The following is a 21,719-nucleotide window of genomic DNA, read 5'->3' on the forward strand; positions in this document are numbered from 1 at the left end:
AGAGAGGGGAGGCGTGTCGTCCCCCCTCCTCCTCCCCTGCTTGATGTGCCACTTCGTAGCACTCTGCCATGGTCATCACCCGCGAATGGTTTTCTTTGCCTTCTCCTCCATGCCCCTCTGGAGAGGTGCCGAACGGAAGTCGCCCTGGGCAAAGTGCGAGCACGTCTTCGCGGCCACTCAGTCCTTCCGTGACGTTCAACGCGCCTATTCAGCTCTCGTGCTGATTCACTCCTCCTCTCCCTCTATCCCCCGCTTCTTGCTTCACAAGTGCTGCTCAACCTCACATGTGTGCACAGAGGGCCGTGCAGCCTTAGATCATCGCCTCGCAGGCATACGCATACACGCAGAAGGGAGGAAGACGAAGGCGTCTTCGAGTCGCAGCGAGAGAAAAAGGCAAACACGCGTTCCGGTTTTCTTTCTCCACTACACGCGCAGTGCGTATGCGTGAGCGTCTGTAAAGGGGCGGGCACGTTCTTCCCTGTACGGGGTGCGTAGGTTGCCTCTCTTCGTTCTTTGCGGCACGCTCGGCTCTGTCCTCTGCTTCTCGCACCCGTGAGGGCGCGCACGCACACGAGTATATCATACAGAGCACCTGTGAGACGAGGCGCTTTCCCGCAAAATCTTCGTGCCGCTGCCATTAGGCGGGGGCCTGTCACAGTCTTACTGTCTGTGTGGCGTGAGCAGCGCATCTCCGGTGTGCCTCGCTCGCACGCCCCCTCTTCACCCCTCTTACAATGAGAGAGGACACAGTCCCACACACACATCTTCACCTGAGGTCAATTTTCTTTTTCCGTCGTTACCACTTTCATCGTGTGGGGTAGAGAACCCTTTAAGCTCGTCGCCGCACATACTATCTCGTTCGGGTCTGCTCGGTGCCAAGGCCATCGTCCCTCTTGCGTGTGTGCTTGCGTCTTTCTTGTCCGCCCTCTGAGTGTGTCTCTCCTTGCTGCAACCTTCTGAGACAGCCGGTGCCTCTCTAAAGACAGCCGCATCGGCGCATCGTCACCTCTACGCGAGCCATGGGGGCACCTTCGTCCTCAGGGTCCCCCCACACGTACTTGCGCATTGTAGTTTACTGCGACGACTCGCAGAAGCTGCATGCCTTACCGGATGTGCGAGTGCCGCGGAGCATCGACGAGGTACGGCGGCTTATTGAGGACCGAGTAGGACACTCAGCAAAGGTCCTCTCCTACTGGAACTGCACGCGCCGTCGCTACGAGCTCCTGCGTGATGTGCGTGCGCTTCTGCAAGCAGACAGCCGCCTGCTTTCTCAGCGTCCACGCACCTCGGCAGCCGAGGCCTTGACAACGGCAGAGGCGGATGGAGGGGCTACTGCGCACGGCGACGCCTCCTCGTCCGTCGACGAGCTGGACGCTTGCGCTGCCGAGGCGTGCATTTACCGGTGTCAACTGTGGATGGAGACAGAGCTGATCCGACTGGAGCCGTTGGATGAAAAACGCGACAGCTTGGAGTACGATGAGCTGCGTCGCCATGCAGCGCAGTGGTTGGGCAACAGATATGTCAGCTTCCATATGCAAAATGCGGTGCGCATTCGCTGTCCTTTTCTGACGCGCATGTTCGACGAGACCCGAAGGACACGGCTGTCGGACCATCAGGAGAAGGTGCAGCTGCTCTACTACAGCAACAACGCGTGGTGCGTGCGGGACGTGTTGACGTACGGATTTCTGCTCCGGGAAGACGTTCCCACGTCGCTGGAAGCCGCGCTACTGTCCTCCCCCGGCGTCCCGGGCGCGCCAAGCGACGCCGAGTCGCGGTGGCGCATTCCTGCGCCGCAGGTCTCGGCTGCCGCCTTGGAAGCATCGTCTCCGTCGACATCGGCGCCGACCACGGCGAACACGCTGTGCAACCCCTTTGTTTTTACCTCCTCAATGCTTGGCTCACATGTGAAGTACGCCTCAGCCAACACCGGCCCTCAGAAGGTGCTCCTGTGTGAGGTAGCCCCTGGCCGCCGCTTCATGACGGACCAGGGTCTCACTGGCGAGAGCCCGGACAAGCAGGCCTTCCCCACCCCTCCTGTGAAGCCGCCACGCGGCTACGACAGTGTTTGCTACATGCGAGCCCGCAATCAGAAGCGCAGCCTACGCACCGAGGAGGCCGCGGCAATCACCGCAGAAGACCTCTGCTTTGTGCAAGTACAGGTACAGCACAGTTACCAGGCACTGCCTCGCTATCTGCTAACCGTGACACCCTCGGCTGCCCTTTTACCGGTACAGCAGGGTCCCGGGAGTGAGCGTTCCGTCACAGTCAGCCCGGTCCGGGCGCCAGGGACCACAGCCCAAGTCGCGGCGGCGAGAGAGGACGAAAAGATGAAGCCTGCTGCAGGCTCATCGCCACTGCCGCGGCCCTTGACCCCTTCGCCTAAGTCCTACAACATGAGGGAGTGGTTTAGGATTGGCTCGAGACAAAGGTCCGTGCCATTGGACAGCGGCACACCGCATGCACGGACGGCCTCTGCGGCCTCTGATTCCCCGCAGGGCACCCGCAGAGTGCTGAGGGAAGAAGTTCGCTACGCCGACTGTACCATGCCCCGCCAGCGAGCCGCCTCAGTCTCACAGATGGGCCGCGGGGGCAAAGCCATGCCCAGTCGCCGTGACGCCTCCAACCAGCGCCATGTCGCGCGGCAGAGCGGCGTTGAGAGCGAGGAGGATATTGCCGCGCACGACAGTGGTGGTGGCGGTGGACCGATCGAACTCGCGGCTCCCAACGCCGCGGCCTCAAAACGCACACGGGTGAACGGCGGAGGCGAACGCCTGACGAGCTCACCGTCGGCGTCAGGGGCGTACTCGGCCGGCGACGAAAGCTTTCGCGACGCTTCGCACGCCAATCGTGCTGTTTACCGAGGTGATCGTGCCTCCTCGGTGCCTCGTATACAGTCGGCGCAGCACCCGCCGTTTCTGAACCCATCCGCCACCCAACCCTCGCTGAGGACGAATTCGGTGTGGGCTGCTAAGCGCCCGGCATCGTCTCCGCGCTTTCAGGGTCTCTACAACGCGCACTCGAGCCAAAACGGGCTGCTCTACGAGGGCCTGCCCCGTGGCGGAAGCGCTAAGAGTCGCAGTGCAGCGCAGCCGTTGGTACCTGCTGTACGCGGTAGTGGCGCTGGCGGAGGAGCCGGAGGCGCCAGCGCGCCCCTCCCGGCTACTCTTCATGGAGCCCCATTACGGCCCCCCCTTCTGCCACCATACGAAGGCGCATGCGGTGGCGGCCCGCTGAGCGGCGGGAGCGTCGTTGGCCCGGCGCCGCAGGCGGCTCTCTCTACCCTACCACCGCCCCCCTCGTCTAAGATCCCATTCTCACAGCCGCCGGCGCCACCAGCGACCCTCAATCACTTCGCCTGCGGCATTCATCCCAACCAGATTCAGTCGCTCTACTGTACAGCGTGCGATGAGCTGACGTGCCCGTACTGCGCCAGCGTTGGGGCGCATCGCGCCCATGTCGTGGTGGAGGCGGGGGAGAGGGCGACGATTGTGCGCGCGAAGGCGGAGGCGTTGCATGAGCAACTGCGCCAATGGCTGACAGCGCACACAAAGGTGGCGGAGGAACTGAGGGCGGAGCAGGCGCGCCACGCCGCGCGGCAGCGGCGAGACGTCAGCTCTCTTCAGCAGCGCTTTTTGGAACTGGAGCAGGCGCTTCATCAGGCGGAGCATTTCATGGCGCAGAAGGTGCAAGAGGCGCAGTGCAGGCCGCCGCTCGCAGAGGCCTCCGCATTGGTTACAAAGTGCTCGCAAGCACTTGCCTCCTTAGACGCGGCGCTGCGCCGCTACCACACGCTAGCAGTCGCGAGCGGTACCGGGCTCTTCGTTGGAGGCACCCGCAGTACGGCGAGTAGCCTGCCCGAGCTGCTGCATTTCCTTCGCACGACCCCGTCGCTGATTTGCCAAGTGCGAGACAGCTTTGCTCAACACGAGGACGAGGAGAGGCGCCTCAGTGACGCCATTGCGGACTACGAGGCTCGGACGCAGGCGAGCGAAGCGCTCTTTGCAGACATTGACTGGGGGAGCCTGCGTCGACTGCTGGTAAGCATTGGTAGCGTCCCTATCGACATGGCCGATGCGACGACGCCACAGCGATCTGCTTCCGCAGGGCCGTTCCACGTGAGGAGGGAGACGACTTCACCATCGCGCGTAGGCACCTCCCTCTCCTTGCTGGGTGCAGCGCATAGCCGGTCGAACTCTGCTACGGGGCACGTGCGCAGCCAGACACCGACGGCATTGTCTTCGCCGCGTCGTGACGCCTGCAGCAACGTACCGCAACGACTGTGGGGCAGCCAAGCTCTAGGAGCAGACCTGCAGAGTGAAAACGGTGCTGCCACATCGCCGCTGTCACTCTTCTGCAGCCAGTCTCCGTCGACGCAGCAGGAGCGTTGCTTGCACCGCTCTCTGGGGGATCTTCAGCGAGGCTATATTTGGGTCATTCAGAGCGCCACGTCATACTTTGAACCTGGGCAGCGGAAGACAGTCTGCTCCACGCCATTTCGCTTGCTCGGTGTATCATGGGAGCTGCGCATCGCGCCGCTCCCTGGGGCGCGCCACCGCGATGGTGGTGCGCCTTCCACACCAACGGTGGTGGCAGGGAAGAACGCCGACGCAACGGCGGTCGCGACATCCAAGTCGACACTGCCCGACTCGCTTGAAGGAGGCGGCGGCAAGGTCGGTGGTGGGCAGGCGCGCAGCTTTCCTGTTGTCATCGACTCTATGCAGGAGGACCACACCGCGTTGGCGACAGACGCTGCCGATGACTCCCTCGTGACGGTTGTGCGGCCGTCCGAGGAGGCGGAGGCGGAGTGGCTCGGACTCTTTCTCTTTCCCCTTCAACACCGTCTGCGCATAGACTTCCGCGTTATTGCCTTTTCCGAGGTGACATGGGCGGAGTGGCGGGTGACGGGGTGGATGAAGCAATATGCCGGGAAGGGATGGGGCCTTTACCCCTTTTTGCATCGCAGCGAGCTGATGCGAACCGATAAGCTGGCGCGAGATGACACTGTGAAGATTTGCATAGCCCCCATCAGCGACCTCTATTAGAGCTGCATGAAGGCGTGAGCGCGTAGCATGAGCCGATATCGCTGCCATCCCTCCCTCCCCCCTCTCTCTGTTGTGTGTATGTGCCTCTGTTTCTCCTCCCTCGGCTTTTTCTCGGTCCCCCCTGCAGCGGCTCGTACGTCTCTGCGCTTTCTTTGCGTGGATCTTGCGTGGGCGCAGTCGCTTTTTGCCTCTCTTCTCATCCCTTCGAGATGGCCTCCTTCCCTACACGGCTGGACAGACCGGCCCCTCCCCCCCTCTCCCTCCATCCCTTTGCCACTGCTCATGGCGTTTGGGCCGGGAGGCTCCACGCACAGGCAGCGAAATGAAAACGCGATCGCTTTTATCGAGATGATCGGCTGGACGCACCGCCAGTGGTTGTGCATGGGCACATGGAAACACCAGAGGGAGGTGGAGGGTGAGGCCTCGGTGCAGCATCCATTATTGCGTCTTCTGGGATCGGTGTGAGGCGGTCGTGCCGGTGGGGGAGGAGGAGGGGGGCACCAGCGTGAAGGCTTATCCGCGGTTTTGACTTTGCCCCACCTCCTTCGAAGCCTTCCCTTATTCGCACCTGCTGAGGCCTTGTGCAGGGCGGCCCCTCCCCGTCCCTTTCACTCGTCTCTCGTTTCCTTCTTCCATCGCCGCGCCGCGGTGCTGGGAACACATGAACATTTTTGGTGGCCATGCACGCGTGCTCTGCTGCTGCTGCTGCTGCTCTCTCCCGTTACTGCTCCCTTCTTGAGCCACGCTCGGCGATACGTCGGCTTTCCATGCACCAACTCTGCCTTTACGCGCTCCTCTTTTCTCCGTCTCTGTCTGAAGCCAACACGGCAGTACTGCACAGCGTCTCCCTAGCGCGTTATCACGCCTGTCACTTTTTTTCCGTTCATTCATCCCTTCCACTCACCGTTTTCTTTTGCAGTATCGCGGCGTGTGACCTTCACACACACACACACACACACACATCCACATACGCACACCAACACACACCCTCTCTTTTTCTCGCTTCCTGCTCGCAGATATCCGTGCGATCTCTCTGTGTGTTTGATCGAAATTTCTTTGCTGATTCTGCCACTTCATTAGGCGCCAGCCTCTGTGCACCGCGCTTGCGCGTACGACCTCTTTCTTTCTCTCTCTTTCTTGTGTGCACCTGCGTGTGCTTGTGTGTTTGTGTGCTGGTGTGTGCGTCTGCTATGTATGTGTGTGAAGTGCTTCATCGATGCACATCAATAAGCGCAAGCGCTGTAGTCCACCTTCTGCTCTGCGCTTTCCCCACCGTTCCTCCTTTTACCGCACACTGACACTCTGTTGCTGTGCCTCTCCGTCCTGATCTTCTCTTTGTAAGTCAGCAACGGCACTAACTCACAGAGCGACTCCACTCTTGCCATCATCGGCGCGGCCTGGCTTACAGAAGACACGGGCAAACCTTCTCCATATTCATTCCTTTTCCTTCGTGTTCTCCGCGTCGTCTCGCCCTTCACCGGCCGCTGCGCTGCCTCCTTCAGCACTGTGTGCTTCACACCACGCATATAGTAAGAGCTCTCACGCACGATCGCTTGTGCCTTCCATGCTCTCCCCGTTGGTCTCGGACACCACCGCCTTTTTCTCCGTTCCTTTTCGCTTCGTGTCACGCGTTTACGTTTACCCGCACACATAGTTGCCAAGAGGGGATGCTGCGCCACCTGCGCATGGCCCCGGCCACAACGAAGCTTCCCAGGCTGGAGGGACAGCTGTTTGGTATGATCCAGGACTGGTGTCGGCCCCTCTACCGCTACCGCATCCCGCATACCCCAACACCTCGCAACCGTGTGTGCACCTGCACCTACCCGCTCTACACCCTGCGCTCCTCGAGGCGCTCCCCGTACGACGAGCCCACGGTATGCACGTCAACAGCCGAGTCGATTTATGTGCTCCGCCCCAGCGCGCCACCTAGCGGTGACGCTCAGGCCTCCTCGTTGACGTCTCGCGGGCACCCCCCATCCCCTGCTTGCACGTCGCCGAGGACAGCAGTGACAGGGGGCGCCGCTGCTTTTCCATTCCTTGCTTCGTTTGGAGGGCTGCGATCCCTACGTGCCCGCTGGGCTGTACGTCGGCGTGGCTTGCGTCGGGCTCCTGCTCCCATGGCCACACCGGCAACACCACCCCTGCAGCCTTCTGAGACGTGCTATCGGTGCGACATATGTGACGGTCTCCAGGGCCACGCAGAGGCGAGTGACGCCGCCCTGGCACCTACGGATAGGCCCGGTGGGGCTAGTCGTTCCATGGCAGAGCGCACAACGGCGGAGGCCACGATGCCCTCGGTCGAGTGGAATGACGCGAATGAAGGCGAGGAGAGCACTGGCGTTGCCACAGCCTCAGCCGACAGCAGCACCGGCGAGCGCTACGGGCATGCTATCTCCACGGACATCGCCAACACCGCCATGGAGGACGCTGACGTGGCGGAGCTGCGGCGCCTAGACCCGTTCCACGTCGAGGTCTTTGGAAGACCGTCGTGCTGGACGCTAACGAAGCGGATCGCACGCGAGGTGCAGGCACAACTCACCCGATGCGGTCTACGCAGACGGGATGTTTCGCAGTACGCTGCCCAGGCAGCCCTCAACAGCGATGTGAGTCGCCACGCGTACAAGTTGTGGGTGCGCCAAGAGTTGCGCCGTGCGCGGGCGACACAGCTGCAACTGACACGTGCTGCTGCTGCTGCCACCACTACCGACTCTTCTTCGCTCGACTCTCAGCTTGGCGTTGCACCTTCTGAGCATGCTATCATCAAACGGAAGCTCGACGCGCTCGACACTGCCTCGTACCTTGCACGTTACGCTGTCGCCGCGTACGGGCTGCCCTTCGAACTCAACTACTTTTCCAGTTTGCGCGAACTGGCAAAGCTCATGGCAGAGCCTCACCGGCGCTACGTTTGCGCGAACTCTGAGGAGCAACTGGAGTCCATGCGCCGCATGCTGCAGGGCGAAGTGCCGAATGCATTACTCGAGTGCGTGGCGAGTCGCTACTCGCTCCGCGTTGGTCAATCTTGCTGGGCCCTTTTCCTGGACCACGCTGCGAACCGCGTCGTCCTAACCTTTCGCGGCTCACTGACGCCAGCAGACATTGTGGTGGATGTCACAGAGGGCTACGCCAACGTTGTCTTTGAGCACACCTCCGCAACTGATGCAGCAGCGGCCACTGGCACAGACACGCCGCAGCGGCTGTGCACAGCGATACCGCTCGGCTTCTACGAGTCCGTCGTCGAAGCTGGTGTGCAGCTCCTCCCTGTTCTGCGCGCCATACACACCCAGTACAGCAGCTACGACCTCTGCATCACTGGACACTCTCTGGGTGGCATTCAGGCCTCTCTCTTTCACCTCCTGTACTGCGGGCCGTGGCGCCCCACGCTGCATTCGTCGACGACGCTCTTGCGCCGTGCGAAGGCGCCCACATATTCCTCTTCACTGCCCTTTTCTTCTGCGACCGACTCATCCACTGTCTCTGCGACAGGCACAGCTGCTATGACCGAACGTGTACCTTTCATGAAAACAGTCACGTACACGTTTGGTGCCGCTCCAGTGGTGGAGCGGCGCGCGGTACCGTTGCTGAATGCGTGGCTGCGCCAAGAGGAGAAGCGCTCTGGGAGTCGTCTAGTGGCCTTCAGTAACGGCATGGATGTGATTAGCCGGTTGCAGTTGCGATCGCTGCAGGATGCCTGTGTCCGGCAATACGCCCAACCGACGGAAGAGAGCCTCTTTACTAGCAGCAAGACGGCCGACTACGACACCGGAGCTGCTGTCGCGGTGGTGTCAGAGAAATCAGTGCCCCTCCTGGTGATCCCTGGCTCCTTGTACAACATGACGTCGGGGACGCGCCGCCGTCATCTTCTCGCCGTTCCTCTGACTGCCACAGCGGTGCGTGAGCAGATGATCCTTACCCCCGAAGCGGCATTACATCACTACCCCTCGCTCTACCTGCGCAGCCTGAACGAGCTGCTGCGCCGGTATAGGACCAAGTGGCAGTCGATCTGCGAGGCCGCCTCGACGACGCCGAGTTTAAGAGGCGCGACGGCAGTCTTAGCACTGCCGACAGACAACTCCGTATACAGCAGCTGAGATGGTCGATGCCGTGCATGCGCATTGTGGGCAAGCTTTTCATATGCTTCAGCAGCACAGCGCACCCGCCCTCTAACCTGTTCTCTTTTCCTTTTTTCCCTCTTTGGTGCTGTGGTGCCGCTTCTCCTGAAATTCTTTCTGCGTGTTTGGGCGTTGTCTTCCCTTTTTTTTTCGATGGGGGGGTGCCCCCATCTCCCCTCCCCTCCCCTCCCTCCCCTCCTCTGTCTGTCTGTGCGCCTGCGCTCCCCAGTCACCCACACCTCTTCCCCCCTTTTTCAGACTACTTCTCTGTGTACATTTTCTCCCTCGCTTCATCCCCCCCACACACAAATGTTTTCGCACCTCTCTTCCATCGTTGAGGCCCCATCCCTATCACAGCCAAAACACAAGCCTAGCCAGAAATAGAGGACGCCAGCAACTCGCAAGGCTCGGGCCAGCGAGCTTACTTCCCTCCCTCCCTCCTCCGGCACTCGAGGCTTGGGAAGAGGAGGGGCGAGGTCCATAGTAGAAGAGTGGGACGGCAGAGGCGACGGAACGCTACGAAAGGGTGCTGTGGCAGCACAGCCGCACGCTGACGCTACCCAGCCCCCATGCGCCGGGCGCCTCACCTGTAGCCCACTCCGCTGCATCCGTTGAGCGCTTTCCCCCCACCCTTCCGCGTCTCCCCGCCCGTCTTCGCACCCCTCTTCTTTTTCTCGCGCCCACATGCGTGTCGGCGCACGCTACGCCTCTGCCGGTGCTTTGCGCGACGCTGCCTTGCTCCACACGACTTCATTTGGCCGCTGTGCTTCTCTGCCGCAACCTCGTGTTGCACGTCACTGGCGATGAGACGGCCCTTCTGCTGCATGCACCAGCTGCCCTCCACCCGCTGCAATCCTGTAGGCCCTCTCTGCGTGGGGGTGACGCCCTGAACACGCCTGGTGTCTTTTCGGTTTCTATGCCGAGACACAGTGCGCAGAGTCGTTCCTCTCAGACTGCCTCATTACCTGCTCTTGGGTATTTTTGTCGAAGCTTCTGTTCTCTGGACGGACGAGGGCCGCGCCGCTGCCTCGAAGGAGTTCACCATCGACAGTTTCATCAGCGGCGCGGCGCCGCAGGGGACTCTCCCGAGTGCATTTCAGGACCTCTGCCGCGTCAGCTATGAGCGCAGCGCACGACAGTGTTAGCACCACCGGGCCGTTCGACCCGCCGTCTACGACACACGGTAGGCGGGAGACGGACATAGCGACGGCCGCCTGGTTCTACGAGCTGGTGAAAGAGGTGGAGGAAGTCGGAGACGCCGAGGTGAACCGCTCTAGAGCGCCTCTGTTCGAAAGGGCCCAACGCCCGCACACTTTTACAGCAGAGGAACGGCGGCGCATGGATTGCTATGAGAGCATCGATTACGCTGAGGGTCAGTCCCTCGTTCACAGAGTCAACACCGCTCGCCAATGCAGCACGGGCGCACAGGGGCGGCTACGCCTGCTAATGTTTGTCCTGATCGGCTTTGCCGTTGGCGGATGGTCTCTTCTGCTGTTTCAGACGCTCGACTACCTCGCAGGGGTGAAGCTGGATGCCGTGCAAGGAGTGGTGCGCAGCCGCAGCGATTTTCGCCCGCCACTCAGCAAGCTTGGCGCTTCCTTGCCGGCAATAATCCGCTCTGAAAATGAGAGCGAGAGTGGCAGCAGCGCGGCGATAACCCTGCTCACATTGCCATGGTCAGCGCTGCTGCGCGGGTGGGTGCTGTATACGATGTGGGGCGTACTGATGGCGCTGCTGTCATCCCTCTGCTGTCTCGTCATGCCGAGCGCCGCTGGCAGCGGTATCCCAGATGTTATGGCATACCTCAATGGCGTCATGTTCCCGCGCATCTTCAACATTCGAAATCTCGTCATCAAGACGCTCTCGTGCATCCTTGCGGTGAGTGCGGGTCTGCCGGTGGGAGCGGAGGGGCCCATGATTCACATGGGCTCGCTCATCGGAGCAGGGCTCCCCACTGGCCGCAGTCGATCTCTGGGGTGCAGTGCCACCTCCGTCTTTGACTCATTTCGCAATCCGCGCGATCAGCGTGACTTCATCTCCGCCGGCGCGGCTTGCGGCTTGGCGAGCGCCTTCTCAAGCCCGCTGGGAGGGATGCTCTTTGTCCTGGAGGAGATGGCGACGCATTTCTCTGTACGCCTCGCGTGGCTCGTGTTCCTCTCCTGTCTCTCCTGCATGTGGATCATCCACACGTGCAATTCTTTTCTCACCGGCTGGCACCTTGTCAACCGGTCCGCCATGGCGCCCGGCAATCTGCGTGATTCGTCTATCGCGATGTTCTACATGGACACGGTGGCAGAGAACACGGTTGCCTTGTACACGTACACGTTTATCCCTACTGTGGTGGTGGCAGTGGTGTCGGGTCTCCTGGCAGTGGCCTACACCGTCAGCAGCATTCGCTTTTCCCGCTGGCGCTCGCGCTGCCTCTTCCCCTCGGCGCTCTACCGTGTACTCGAGCCGTGCGTATTCGCGGCTCTCTTTGCCACAGCCTGCTACATGTTGCCCCTCTTCACACCGTGCGTGCCGACCCCATCGCATGTGCGCGAGAAGAAAGAGGCCCTGCACGTGGAACTCTTCACCGCGTTCTGCGCGCGACCGGCAACCACGCATCACCCGCTCGCAACGCTCACCATGACTAATCCGTACAACCTGCTGCGACTATTATTCTCGCGCCGCTCCGCAGGGCTGTTTCCTGCGTGGTCGCTCCTCTTGCATCTGACCATTTACTCGGTCGGCTCGAGCTATGCCGGCGGCATGTTCATCTCCTGCGGCACCGTCATACCATCGCTGCTCATCGGCGCCGTCGAGGGCCGCCTCATCGGCATTCTCTTCCAGAGCCCAGCGTGGGCGGATGAAGGCGTGGTCGCCCTTATCGGAGCCTCCGCATACTTTGCGGGCATCTCCCGCCTGACCTTCGCCCTTGTCGTCGTGATGATGGAGCTGACGGCTGATGTGTCGCACCTCACGTGCCTCATGCTCGGTATCCTGCTTGCGAAGAGCGTCGCAGACAAGTGCTGTCACTCCTTCTACCACGCTTCGCTGGAGGTAAAGGCGGTCCCCTTCCTCGAGGCACAGACGAGCATGCACCTACTCGATACGTACACTGCCCGAGACATCATGACGAGCCCTGCTGTAGTGCTGGAGACGATAGATACAGTTCTGCACGTGCTCGAGGTGCTGACCATGACACGGCACAATGCCTTTCCCGTAGTTCGAGTTGGTGAGACAGACCAAGCCTACGAAGGCATGATTACGCGCGCACAACTTCAGCTGCTGCTCTGGGTCGTGTACCTGCGCGAGATGGGTGATGCTGCAGAGGTACTTGCCGGCGACGAAGGCACTGACAATGGAGAGGCAGACAGCGGCCGCGGCCGCGCAGCGGCAGCAGCAGAGGGGCCCGACAGGACGTCATCGGAGCAGAACGCTGCCGAGGGCATCATTCCGTCCCACGTCACTGCGACCGAGTTGAAGCGCGTGCATGAGTTTCTTTTCTGGAACCGCCTGCCGAGCATTCCCATGATGGAGCACCTGCCGCTCGCTGCCGCTCGCTCGTACATTGACCTTCGTCCGTACGTGGACAATAGCGCGCCGTACGTGCAACAGGGCGTGTGTGTCTCGAGGGCGTACTACACCTTCCGCCACCTGGGGCTTCGCCACCTGCCAGTGCTGGATCAGACACAGCGGGTGGTCGGGGTACTGACGCGGGTGAACTTTGTGGGCGATCGACTCATGGAAAAGGTCGGCGCGCGACCCTATGAGGACCTCGTCGACACCGGGCGAGTGAGGTGATGGTGACAAGAAACGGACTCTGGGCAGCCGCAGCCGCAGCAGAGCCGTGGCCCTCTCCTCCCCCCTCGTCACTTCCGTTGAGGCTGCGGCCTCTGCTCTTCAGAGGATGTGACAAGAAGCGAAAAAACCCTTTCGCTCTTCGCATTAGTGTGAGCGTTGCTCGAGCTGCTCGTATGCGTTTGTGCCTGTTACCTCCTGAAGTCGTTGCGACGCCGTCAACTCCTGCTTGCACATGAACGTGTGGCCACGGGCCGTGCATTGAGCGCTTCCAGTGTCGAACGCTGAGCGGGAGACACAGCACTGAATGCCGAAGATGAGGGAAAGTGCGTGTGATGGGCGGCCGGAAGAGAAGTGCAGCGTGAGGATCGAACAGCGAGGGGGAGGAGTAGTCCCACCTCTCTCCCCTCCCTCTCTCACTTCACAGGGCAGAATTGACACCAGCACCACTTGCAATGCTCTAATCTTCTTGTTTTTTTTCTGTTTGCGCTCCTTGAGCCTGTGCGTGCGGGCTTGTTGCGAGGGACCTCTTTGGTTAAACCAACCGCGTGCGCCTCTGTGTCTCTGCCTCTGACTCTCTTCTCGTGCACGCTGAGCTCTTCCTTCTCATCTTTCCCTCTTCCACTTCCCCGTCCTCCATCTCCACCTGATCGCCCCCCTCCCCCCGCGTCTCCTTCGCCCTCGTCTCATGGGATGGTGAATTGGGTACAGGAAGGACCTGCTCACCGATACGTCAGGGCGCAGGCGGCGTTCACGGAGGCCATGAAGGCGTAGGACTCGCACTTACCTCACTGCCCCCCTCTGTAAATTATTCTCGTCGAACTTCTGCCAGTCGCAGAGCCATGCTACGTGCATGTGGCATCACCTCATTCCTCACACCTTTGCCTCGCCTCGCGTCCACGCCCGCACTGTGTGCAGCCGAGGCTTGGCCGAGTACTGAGGCGGCAGACGGCGTTGCGGCATGCGTGCGGTGCGCAACCGGCAACCTCAAGAAATCACCAGAAGATTTTTTCGTCGTGGAGGTGGACCCGGCAGGGCAGCGCACGGATGCCGAAGACTACAACCTCTTGTCTGCAGGAGCATCGAATCTGCTAGCGGCCGTTGCAGACGATTCCGTCGATGATGAGGCCGAAGAGGGCGCACTTTCTCGGTGGGAAGCTGAGCTCGGGCTAGCACCACCCACGCTACATGGACCATCCAAGTGTCCGGAGACATGTTTGCACCCCATGCAGGCTCTACGAGGCATACTGACTGCGCGCGCGCCAGAACTGCACCGCTGCTTCGGGACCTTGGAAGAGGCGGCGGCGCGTGCGTCATCGACGCTCACGCAAGCGGCACTTTCCCTGCTCCTTCGCGACATTCCTGCTGCGGCCAAAGGTGACTCCGAGACGCCGCTGGATGGAAGGCCGACGGCGTCTTGCGGAGCGGATACGAGTCTGCCGTGGTGGAGAACGGCCGCGCACACCCTCGGCCACTTCCCGGTCAAGCGAGATCGGCAGCTGGTGCACTTGATGGTACGCTGGCACTTCCCACACCTGCGTTCCTGGGCCGGCGGCACCTCGGCTATTTTGTGCTCCTTAGATTTGCATTATGTGCTGTTTTGCGCCGCGCTTGGCGAGGAGGCGGCGCTGTGCTTGGCGAGGTGGTCAGCCGAGGCACACGCCGCACGCCTGGGGCGAAGCTTCGACGACGAAACCCGTGCAGAGTTGCACGAGCTCTTCAACAGCCACGGCAGTGAAGCTGGGGCCAGCTCTACTGCTGGCGCGCGTGCTGCAGAAAGGGGACTTTGCAGCACCTCTTTCGCACCCCTAGCGGAAGCGATGCGGCGGCAGACAGCGGAGGACTGGGCCACGGGGGCTGCAGCGGAGTCGGTGCCGCTGGTATCGGACAAGGAGGTGCGGCGACAGGTGCACGAGCTGCTTCGCCGCTTCTACCCCTTTGTAAGCTGCCTAGTGCGCGAGGGACACGTCACCCTGCGTTCCCGTGCCCGCTCAGGCGGCAGTAGCATGGACAGCAAAGACGCACTAATGCGCGATGCCGCTGCACGCCCGCCGAGCAGCACCGCTACTGGTGTGGGGGCTCGGCGCACCCGCGCAGACATGGAGGCCAAGCCAGAGGACGGGCCGCCCATGTCGGCTGCATCGGTGCCTAACAGTGCTACCCCAGCTTACGTGCACGTGGTTGTGAGGAAGCGCAATTTGGACACGGCGGAGATGCGCCAACTACTGGGTGAGTACTTCGGCGTAAAGGACGGCTCTGTTTGCGTCGCCGGCATGAAGGACAAAAGAGCGGTGTCAGTGCAGCGGTGCTCAGTCCCTGTGGCTACCACAAGCGCCGCTCGGGGTCGCGTACACGAACTCTTGAACGCCGCACCTTTTCACCCTGTGACGCTGCGCTGGCCGGCAGACCCGCTGCAAAGCTATGCCGAGCTCCTTCGCGTGAGCGCGTCTAGTGTACCGGTGCATCTTGGGCAGCTTTCTGGGAACTGGTTTTCGCTGCGTGTTCGAGGCGTGCGCTGGGCCAGCGAAGCAGATCGCAAGGCATGGGCGTCCCCGCCCCGTTTGACCGAGCTTGAAAGTGTGCCGTCGTCGGTAGCGTGTGCGAACGCGCAGCAGCAGCAGCAGCTCCGTGAATTCCTCCAGCAGCGCTTCGCGCGGTGTTTAGAAGTGGGCTTCATCAACTACTTTGGCCAACAGCGCTTTAGCGAGACGATCGAGCGCGTTGATGACCACACAGGCGCTCACCTCTTCGCCGCTCGATGGGTTGCGGCGGTCCGCAGCCTGTATCGCGGGTGCCCCGACGTGTACGATGCGTTCCCGGATAAGATGGAGGCGCGCTTCGTGCCAAACAAAGCACGCGACGCGCAGGTCATGACGCACGCTCTGCGGCAAACGTATCGCATCTATTTTGCCGAGTGCCCGCTCAGCAGCGCCGACGTGCTGGGCGAGAGTGAGGTGTGGACGCGCCTATGCGAGAAGGCTATCACTGAGGGCGTGCCATTCTATCTCAGGTCCCTTTGGGTGCACTCGGGGCAAAGTCTTTTCTTCAACCTGGCGGCCTCCTATCTGGTTTCCAGAGGCATGGCGAGGGCCACAGAGGTGGAAAAAACGCCCCACCAAGAAGACCACGGCGAGTGGGAGCAGCCATCTGCTCAACTTTCCTTTGAGGCTGTGGCGAGGGCACAGCTACCGCTTGGCGGCTACCACGTGGGCCGAGTGGCGCTCGACAGCACTCACCGCGGCGAGGCCGCGCTGGACGTGCTGTGGCTGCAGTGGAGGAATGCGGCCGTTCGGTACGCCTTACGGGAGCTTCGATGGACCTCAGAGCAAGGCTTTGGACAGCGCCGCGTTGCTGGTGTGCCGGTGCCTGGCTCGTGGCGAGCAGTAGTTGCACGTCCTACCGATGCCTCCCTCGAGTGGGAGAGAGGCGTGGGGGCTGAGGCGCAGCAGTGTGCTTGCCGTGGCCATGGCGTCGATGCAGAGCACAGATCTACGATACAGCTTTCCTTTGCACTGCCCTCGTCCTGCTACGCCACCATCTTTCTGCGAGAGGTGCTTGGGTGCGACAAGTGGTGGTGATTGCACAGCTTCCTGCCCCCCCTCTAAATCCACGTGGAAGGCAAGCTGACTTATAAAGGTAACACAAAGCACTCAGATGCACCCGCGCACACAATCTCTCTGGTAGGATGGGGGGGAGGTCGGCACAGATCGAAGCGCCTTCACTCTGAAATGCCGCCCTTTGTTCACGCAGCGACGCTCAACCTCGGCCCTCGGGCGTGCGGGCTGCACTCCAGTCATGCGCGTCGCTCTCGCTCCCCCTCCTCCCCTCTCCCCCTCTCCGAACTCTGGATCGCTGCATCGTTTTCTCCGATGGTGCTCCACGGCGAGTCCTCATCGGTGCCGGGATTGTCAGGGATAGATGTGCGGCTGAGTGACAGACGGGGCTGGCGATGGAGTGGACGGGCAGAGCGAAGCGCACCAATGCTATCATGCGATGACACTCTTCCTTTCCACTGCGCTGCTGGCCGCTCTATTGCCGTTTTCCTGACTCCCCTTCCGCTTCTCTTGCCTACGCCGTCCTCCTCTCATCCTCGGGCCCGCTTTCCCTCCCTTCTTCTGCACATGCACAGGCACATGCACGTGCCTTTATGTACACATAGTTGTCCACACATCAAGTAAGAACGACTCCCTCCCCCTCCGGGCAATGTTCAGAGGACTGCGCCGGCGTACATGCAGGCTACCCCCCTTTCAGAGGTCTTTTTCGCTTGCGTTTGCCGTTGCCCAGCTCTTTTGGACTCCCCCCGTCGTCATTGCGGCTCGGGCGCTGCTGGTCTCCCAGCCCCGATTCTCTTCCTCACCTTCTTTAGGAAACGCGAGCGGGAGAGAGCTGCACGCGTCGTTGAGCGTCGCGCCGTTACGCCTAAGGCTCGGAGAACGGAGGGCGGAAGGGCGGAGGTCGTCTCGTGGAGCTTGCGCTGTGCCGAGCTTACTTCTGGCAAGCGAGGCGTTGTTGTTGTTGAGAAGCCCTCATAGTCGTCGGCTTTTTCGCTGGTGCACCCTCTGTACATTACTTGTCTGTACCTGTCGAAGTGTTTTGAGGTGTGTGCGCCTCCGTGCAACTTTGAAAGACAGTCTCTCCCCTTTACCCATCGGCCTCTGTTCTTCCTCCCTTTTCTTCTCCGTTTGTACGCACTGACGCAGGTCAGCCTGGAGAACGGGTGAACGGGTCATTTGATCCCCACTCTCCGTCCTCCGCAACTACATCGCTCACCGCCCTCTCACCGACATCCGCGCACGCGCTCCTTCCGCGTTCTCCTGCGCTCCCCTATTTGCCCGCGCGTGCTCTCTCTCTCTCTGTTTCCTCTCTGCCCCACCAACGCACAGTGCAAGGCAGCAGAGGTGTGAAGGATGGACGTCGGCCGCGAGGGCCATTCGGGCCTCTACACCATGCACTTCTCCACGGTGTTCCCGGCGGAGAAGGCAACCAGCACTGCAGCAAACACGTCCTCCTCGCCCTCGTCACCGGCGCCGGCGTCGTCGGAGTGCGGCAAGCCCAGCACAAGCGGCAGCTCATGCTGCTCTCTCTCCCAGTTCAGCCAATGGCACATGCTGATCCGTGTGGACGTGGAAAATGAAATGTTCTTTGTAAAGGGTGACGCGAAGGTATTCTCGCCGACACCGTCGCTGTCCAGCGGAATGGCTCGCGGCATCAACCGCGACGGCACGCCAGCGCAGAGCTCCACGTCACCGGACGGCATCCCGATTGTATCGGTACACCAGAGGGATCGACGGTGTAGTGTTGCCATTGGGAGCTATTACCGTCAAGTCGAGGGACTCGACACCGCGGGCCCCGTGCCGTCGTCGTCCATGCTCGGGTTGGAGGTGCGTATGCCGCGGCTGGAGGCGGCCGTGCTGGGACTCGCGGAGCCAGAGACGCTGACGGACGTTGTGCTGAACTGTTCGGGGCACAAGTCCTGTGGGTGGTACATGGGTGCGGTCACGGTGACGGCGGAAGGGAAGGCGGTGGAGACGCCGCAGACGATTCGGTTCTTACTGAAGCCCTTTTACGGCCACCGGTGCGCACACTGCCTCGATCCCGTCTATGCGATCGGCTACACGTGCGAGCACTGCCAGGTGCCCCACTACTGCTCCCGGGACTGCATGAACGCGCACATGAAGCGGAACCATAGGCTTTTGTGCCCGCTTCTGTATGACAAGTACCGCTGCCAGTCTGGCGAGGTGGTGACGGAGGTGCCGGACGGGTCGGCGCTCGTGGCGTGGTGGCGCTGCCTCGAGCAGGGTACCTTCAGCGTGCTCGTTGACCCCAACAACTCCCTCGGCTATGCGATGGAGCTCACGCTGAGCGTGCTCAAGTCGGCGAGACAGGAAGGCCTGCAGTATCGTGTTGTGTCGTCCACGGACCTGACGTCGTCGCCAACGCAGGAGGAGGTGGCACGATTTGCCTGTGTGCTGCTGCGTGAGGTGAACCGCAGCGCCATTCTGGAAGGCTGCGCGCCGCTAGCGGCGGCTTGCCTCGACTACCTCTACGTCTTCAGCCCGACTGCCGACTTCGCCATCCAGGCGCACATCCTCTTTTTCACCACCTTCCACTGCGAGGACCTCGACGTGCCGATCGACACCTTCGAGGAGTACGTCTCCTACGCCCGCCCCCTGCACGCGCTGGCGTCGCTGCAGATCAACTACGCGCTCAAGAGCACCATCCCTGCAGAGTTTTGGCGCCGCGTGAAGGTTGCCAAGGACTCGATCGCCTCATTGCTGGCGGTGACCAACGTCGTTCCCAGCGGTGGAGTGGAGGGGCTGAAGGAGATCATCACAGCACAGCAGCGCGACGCCCTCATGATGCTGTCACGCATCTTTGTGATGATGGCCGCGCGTGCGCCGGAAAGCGAGTACCAGCGCTGGCTGGAGCAGGCGGAGCGCTGCCTGAGTCAGTGCCAGGAAGGACTAGCTGAGCCCAACTCCTTCGAGGAGGATGCGCTGATATGCTTCCGCCGTGCCGCCCTCTTGCTCCTCTTCAAGACGGATGCGAAGGCAGAGGAGGCTAGGGCGCTGAGGAAGAAGGGCGAGTCGTTCCTGAAGCTGCGCCAAAAGCAGGCGATCGACACGACGAGCATGCAGCAGCAGAACGGCGTGGAGGAGAGCGAGCAGGCCAAGGAGGACACCCAGAAGGCGTAGGCCAACAGGGGGGAGGGCGAACCAGGGACCAGGCTTGGGGGCTGCTCTTCAATCTCTACTGACTCATCAACGAGAAGCGTCTGTGCGTGTGTGTAAGGGTGGGCAGATGAGTGGAGAATGGGGCAACAAAGGAGGAGGTGTGTGTGTGTGTGTGATGAAGCGGGGGGAGGAAGGGTCCAGGAGGCATAGAACAGCCGGCTAAACGTGCGGAGGGCGTCGTAGAGGTGAGGTGCGGCCAGGCTGGATGGATCACGAGGGAGCTGGACTACCGGCTGCTCTCGCCACTTTTGTGTGCACCGGCCGCCTGTGCGATCGATCTCCCTCTCCTCAACTCTGAAGTTTTCGCCTCGCCCTCTGCTGCGTTCCTATCGCTGTTTCTCCTCTTTGTACCCGCCAGCCATTGCCCTCGTGTCGTGCCTTTTGGCTTCAACCTTGCCACCAGGCACGGCGTGCTTCACAGGCATGCCACGGGTCAGGGCTGGATAGAGGCTGGCGGATGCCAGCGGCCAAGCCCTCCCTCCCACTCTGCTCTCCACCCTCGTTAGGTGAGATTTTGTGATGTTCGATCGCCGCATTGTGATTGATCGTGTCGGCGATCGTCGCTGGTGGTGGTGCTCGTGAACCGGTGAGCGCGCGGCTGTGTCTGTGCCTGTGTGCGCGCAGGCGTATGCTATGTGGGCAGAGCGTGAAAGGTTGAGTCAATGTGTGTGTGCGTGTGTGTGGAGGGTGGGGGAGGCGAGAAAAGGGGGAACACCCTGACGGAGACTGGGCTGTGGTGGCGGCGTATTTTTGTTCGCGAAAGGGACAAGGCATGCAGGAGCAGCTGTCGGGACTCCGCGTCATCGACGCCCACATACACATACTAACGTAAGCATGATCGCAAGCCCATGCCCTACCGCGCTCTGTTGAAGGACGCAACACGCCTTCGCGGCGCAGGTCGAAGGGCATGGGCGGTGGTCTAATTTGCCGCCGCTGCGTTCACCTCTCTGCGCCTGGCCTGCCCATTAGTGTGCCGGCCGCGTCTTGGCTCGTCTCCTATTCCCCACTTTTGCTGCCCACCCGCAGGCCTGCCACACAGGCGCACACGCACTTGCACACAATACTTCTCTGCGCCTCAGCTGCCTCCTACACGAGCGTGTCGTGCTGTCTCTCGTGTTTTTGTTGTCTTCTCTGTTACATCCTCGTTGTTCGCGTTGCCGGCGGCGTGGTTCAGTGTCGCACTGAGCGGGGAAAGGGTCTCGCTAAGGTGCCACGTTAAAAGGGGCAAAGGGGTCCATCCCGCGCACTTCTGTCTGTCCCGCCGTTTTCTATTTATTTCGCTCTAAAGAAAAAAAAGAGACAGCACATTCGAAAACGGAAAGAACCGCAGCTAACACCACGACAGCTGCGCCGTCATCTTGATGTCCCACTCCATCGCTGAATACCTATCCGGAATCTCTCACGCCCCATGGCACCCTCTCAAGACGTGGCACATCCCGCACCTCCTCCGCGTCTCTGAAACGAAGACGGTGCCATGTCAGCGAAAGGAGTGGCTGCGCCAAAGTGTAGCTTCGCGTCTATTCGGCTCGCCTCGCCTCTCCCCCTCTCCTCCCTCTCTCTCTGTGTGCGTGCGTGCGTGCGCGCGCGCTTGTCGTAAGAAGCGATGGTGTGAAACGCGTTCACGCCGCCGGAGTTGTCTTTCCCTTCTCTCCCCGAGCTGCCTGCTGCGCGAAAGATTCCGTGGAGGGGCAAGCGAAACATGAATGGGGCTGATGCCCGCAGGGAAGCGGGGGGAGAGTGTGGATGGTGTCGCCGACCGTTGCATCCACTGACTACGGGCCATTGCACAGAGGTGCTCTAACGCAGGCACACCGATGCTTACATGAATGCTTCGACAACGCCCCAACACGAAGCACAGGCACTCGAGACATGCCGGGGCTTCCCTCGCTACCTCTATGAGGGCGCTGCCCTTCACTTCCTTTCGAACACACACGCCCACCTGTTGGCACACGCGCTGCCTCCATCTATCCCTGCACCTGAGTTGCACACACACACACACATACAGTGCATACATATGCCACTGAACCTGCGGCGCTTTACCTGTTCTCTAC

General features: G+C 61.2%; 5 protein-coding genes across 5 annotated transcripts; all 5 read left to right on the forward strand.

Moving 5' to 3' along the window:
* Positions 1-1,019: 1,019 nt before the first annotated feature.
* Positions 1,020-5,042, forward strand: LSCM1_01997 (uncharacterized protein; the record flags this gene model as incomplete). Its single annotated transcript, XM_067319592.1, has 1 exon — positions 1,020-5,042. One exon carries the CDS (start codon positions 1,020-1,022, stop codon positions 5,040-5,042), a length of 4,023 nt encoding a protein of 1,340 aa, XP_067176141.1.
* A 1,667-nt stretch (positions 5,043-6,709) lies between these two features.
* Positions 6,710-9,130, forward strand: LSCM1_01998 (uncharacterized protein; the record flags this gene model as incomplete). Its single annotated transcript, XM_067319593.1, has 1 exon — positions 6,710-9,130. The coding sequence occupies one exon, from the start codon at positions 6,710-6,712 to the stop codon at positions 9,128-9,130; it is 2,421 nt and encodes an 806-aa protein (XP_067176142.1).
* A 1,140-nt stretch (positions 9,131-10,270) lies between these two features.
* On the forward strand, positions 10,271-12,937 carry LSCM1_01999 (uncharacterized protein; the record flags this gene model as incomplete). Its single annotated transcript, XM_067319594.1, has 1 exon — positions 10,271-12,937. The coding sequence occupies one exon, from the start codon at positions 10,271-10,273 to the stop codon at positions 12,935-12,937; it is 2,667 nt and encodes an 888-aa protein (XP_067176143.1).
* Positions 12,938-13,776: 839 nt separating this feature from the next.
* LSCM1_02000 (uncharacterized protein) lies at positions 13,777-16,512 on the forward strand (the record flags this gene model as incomplete). The annotated part of the gene is made up of 1 exon (XM_067319595.1): positions 13,777-16,512. One exon carries the CDS (start codon positions 13,777-13,779, stop codon positions 16,510-16,512), a length of 2,736 nt encoding a protein of 911 aa, XP_067176144.1.
* Positions 16,513-17,841: 1,329 nt separating this feature from the next.
* Positions 17,842-19,629, forward strand: LSCM1_02001 (uncharacterized protein; the record flags this gene model as incomplete). The annotated part of the gene is made up of 1 exon (XM_067319596.1): positions 17,842-19,629. The coding sequence occupies one exon, from the start codon at positions 17,842-17,844 to the stop codon at positions 19,627-19,629; it is 1,788 nt and encodes a 595-aa protein (XP_067176145.1).
* Positions 19,630-21,719: the final 2,090 nt, after the last annotated feature.

Source organism: Leishmania martiniquensis, chromosome 32, assembly GCF_017916325.1.
Source record: "Leishmania martiniquensis isolate LSCM1 chromosome 32, whole genome shotgun sequence".
Lineage (NCBI taxonomy): Eukaryota > Euglenozoa > Kinetoplastea > Trypanosomatida > Trypanosomatidae > Leishmania > Leishmania martiniquensis.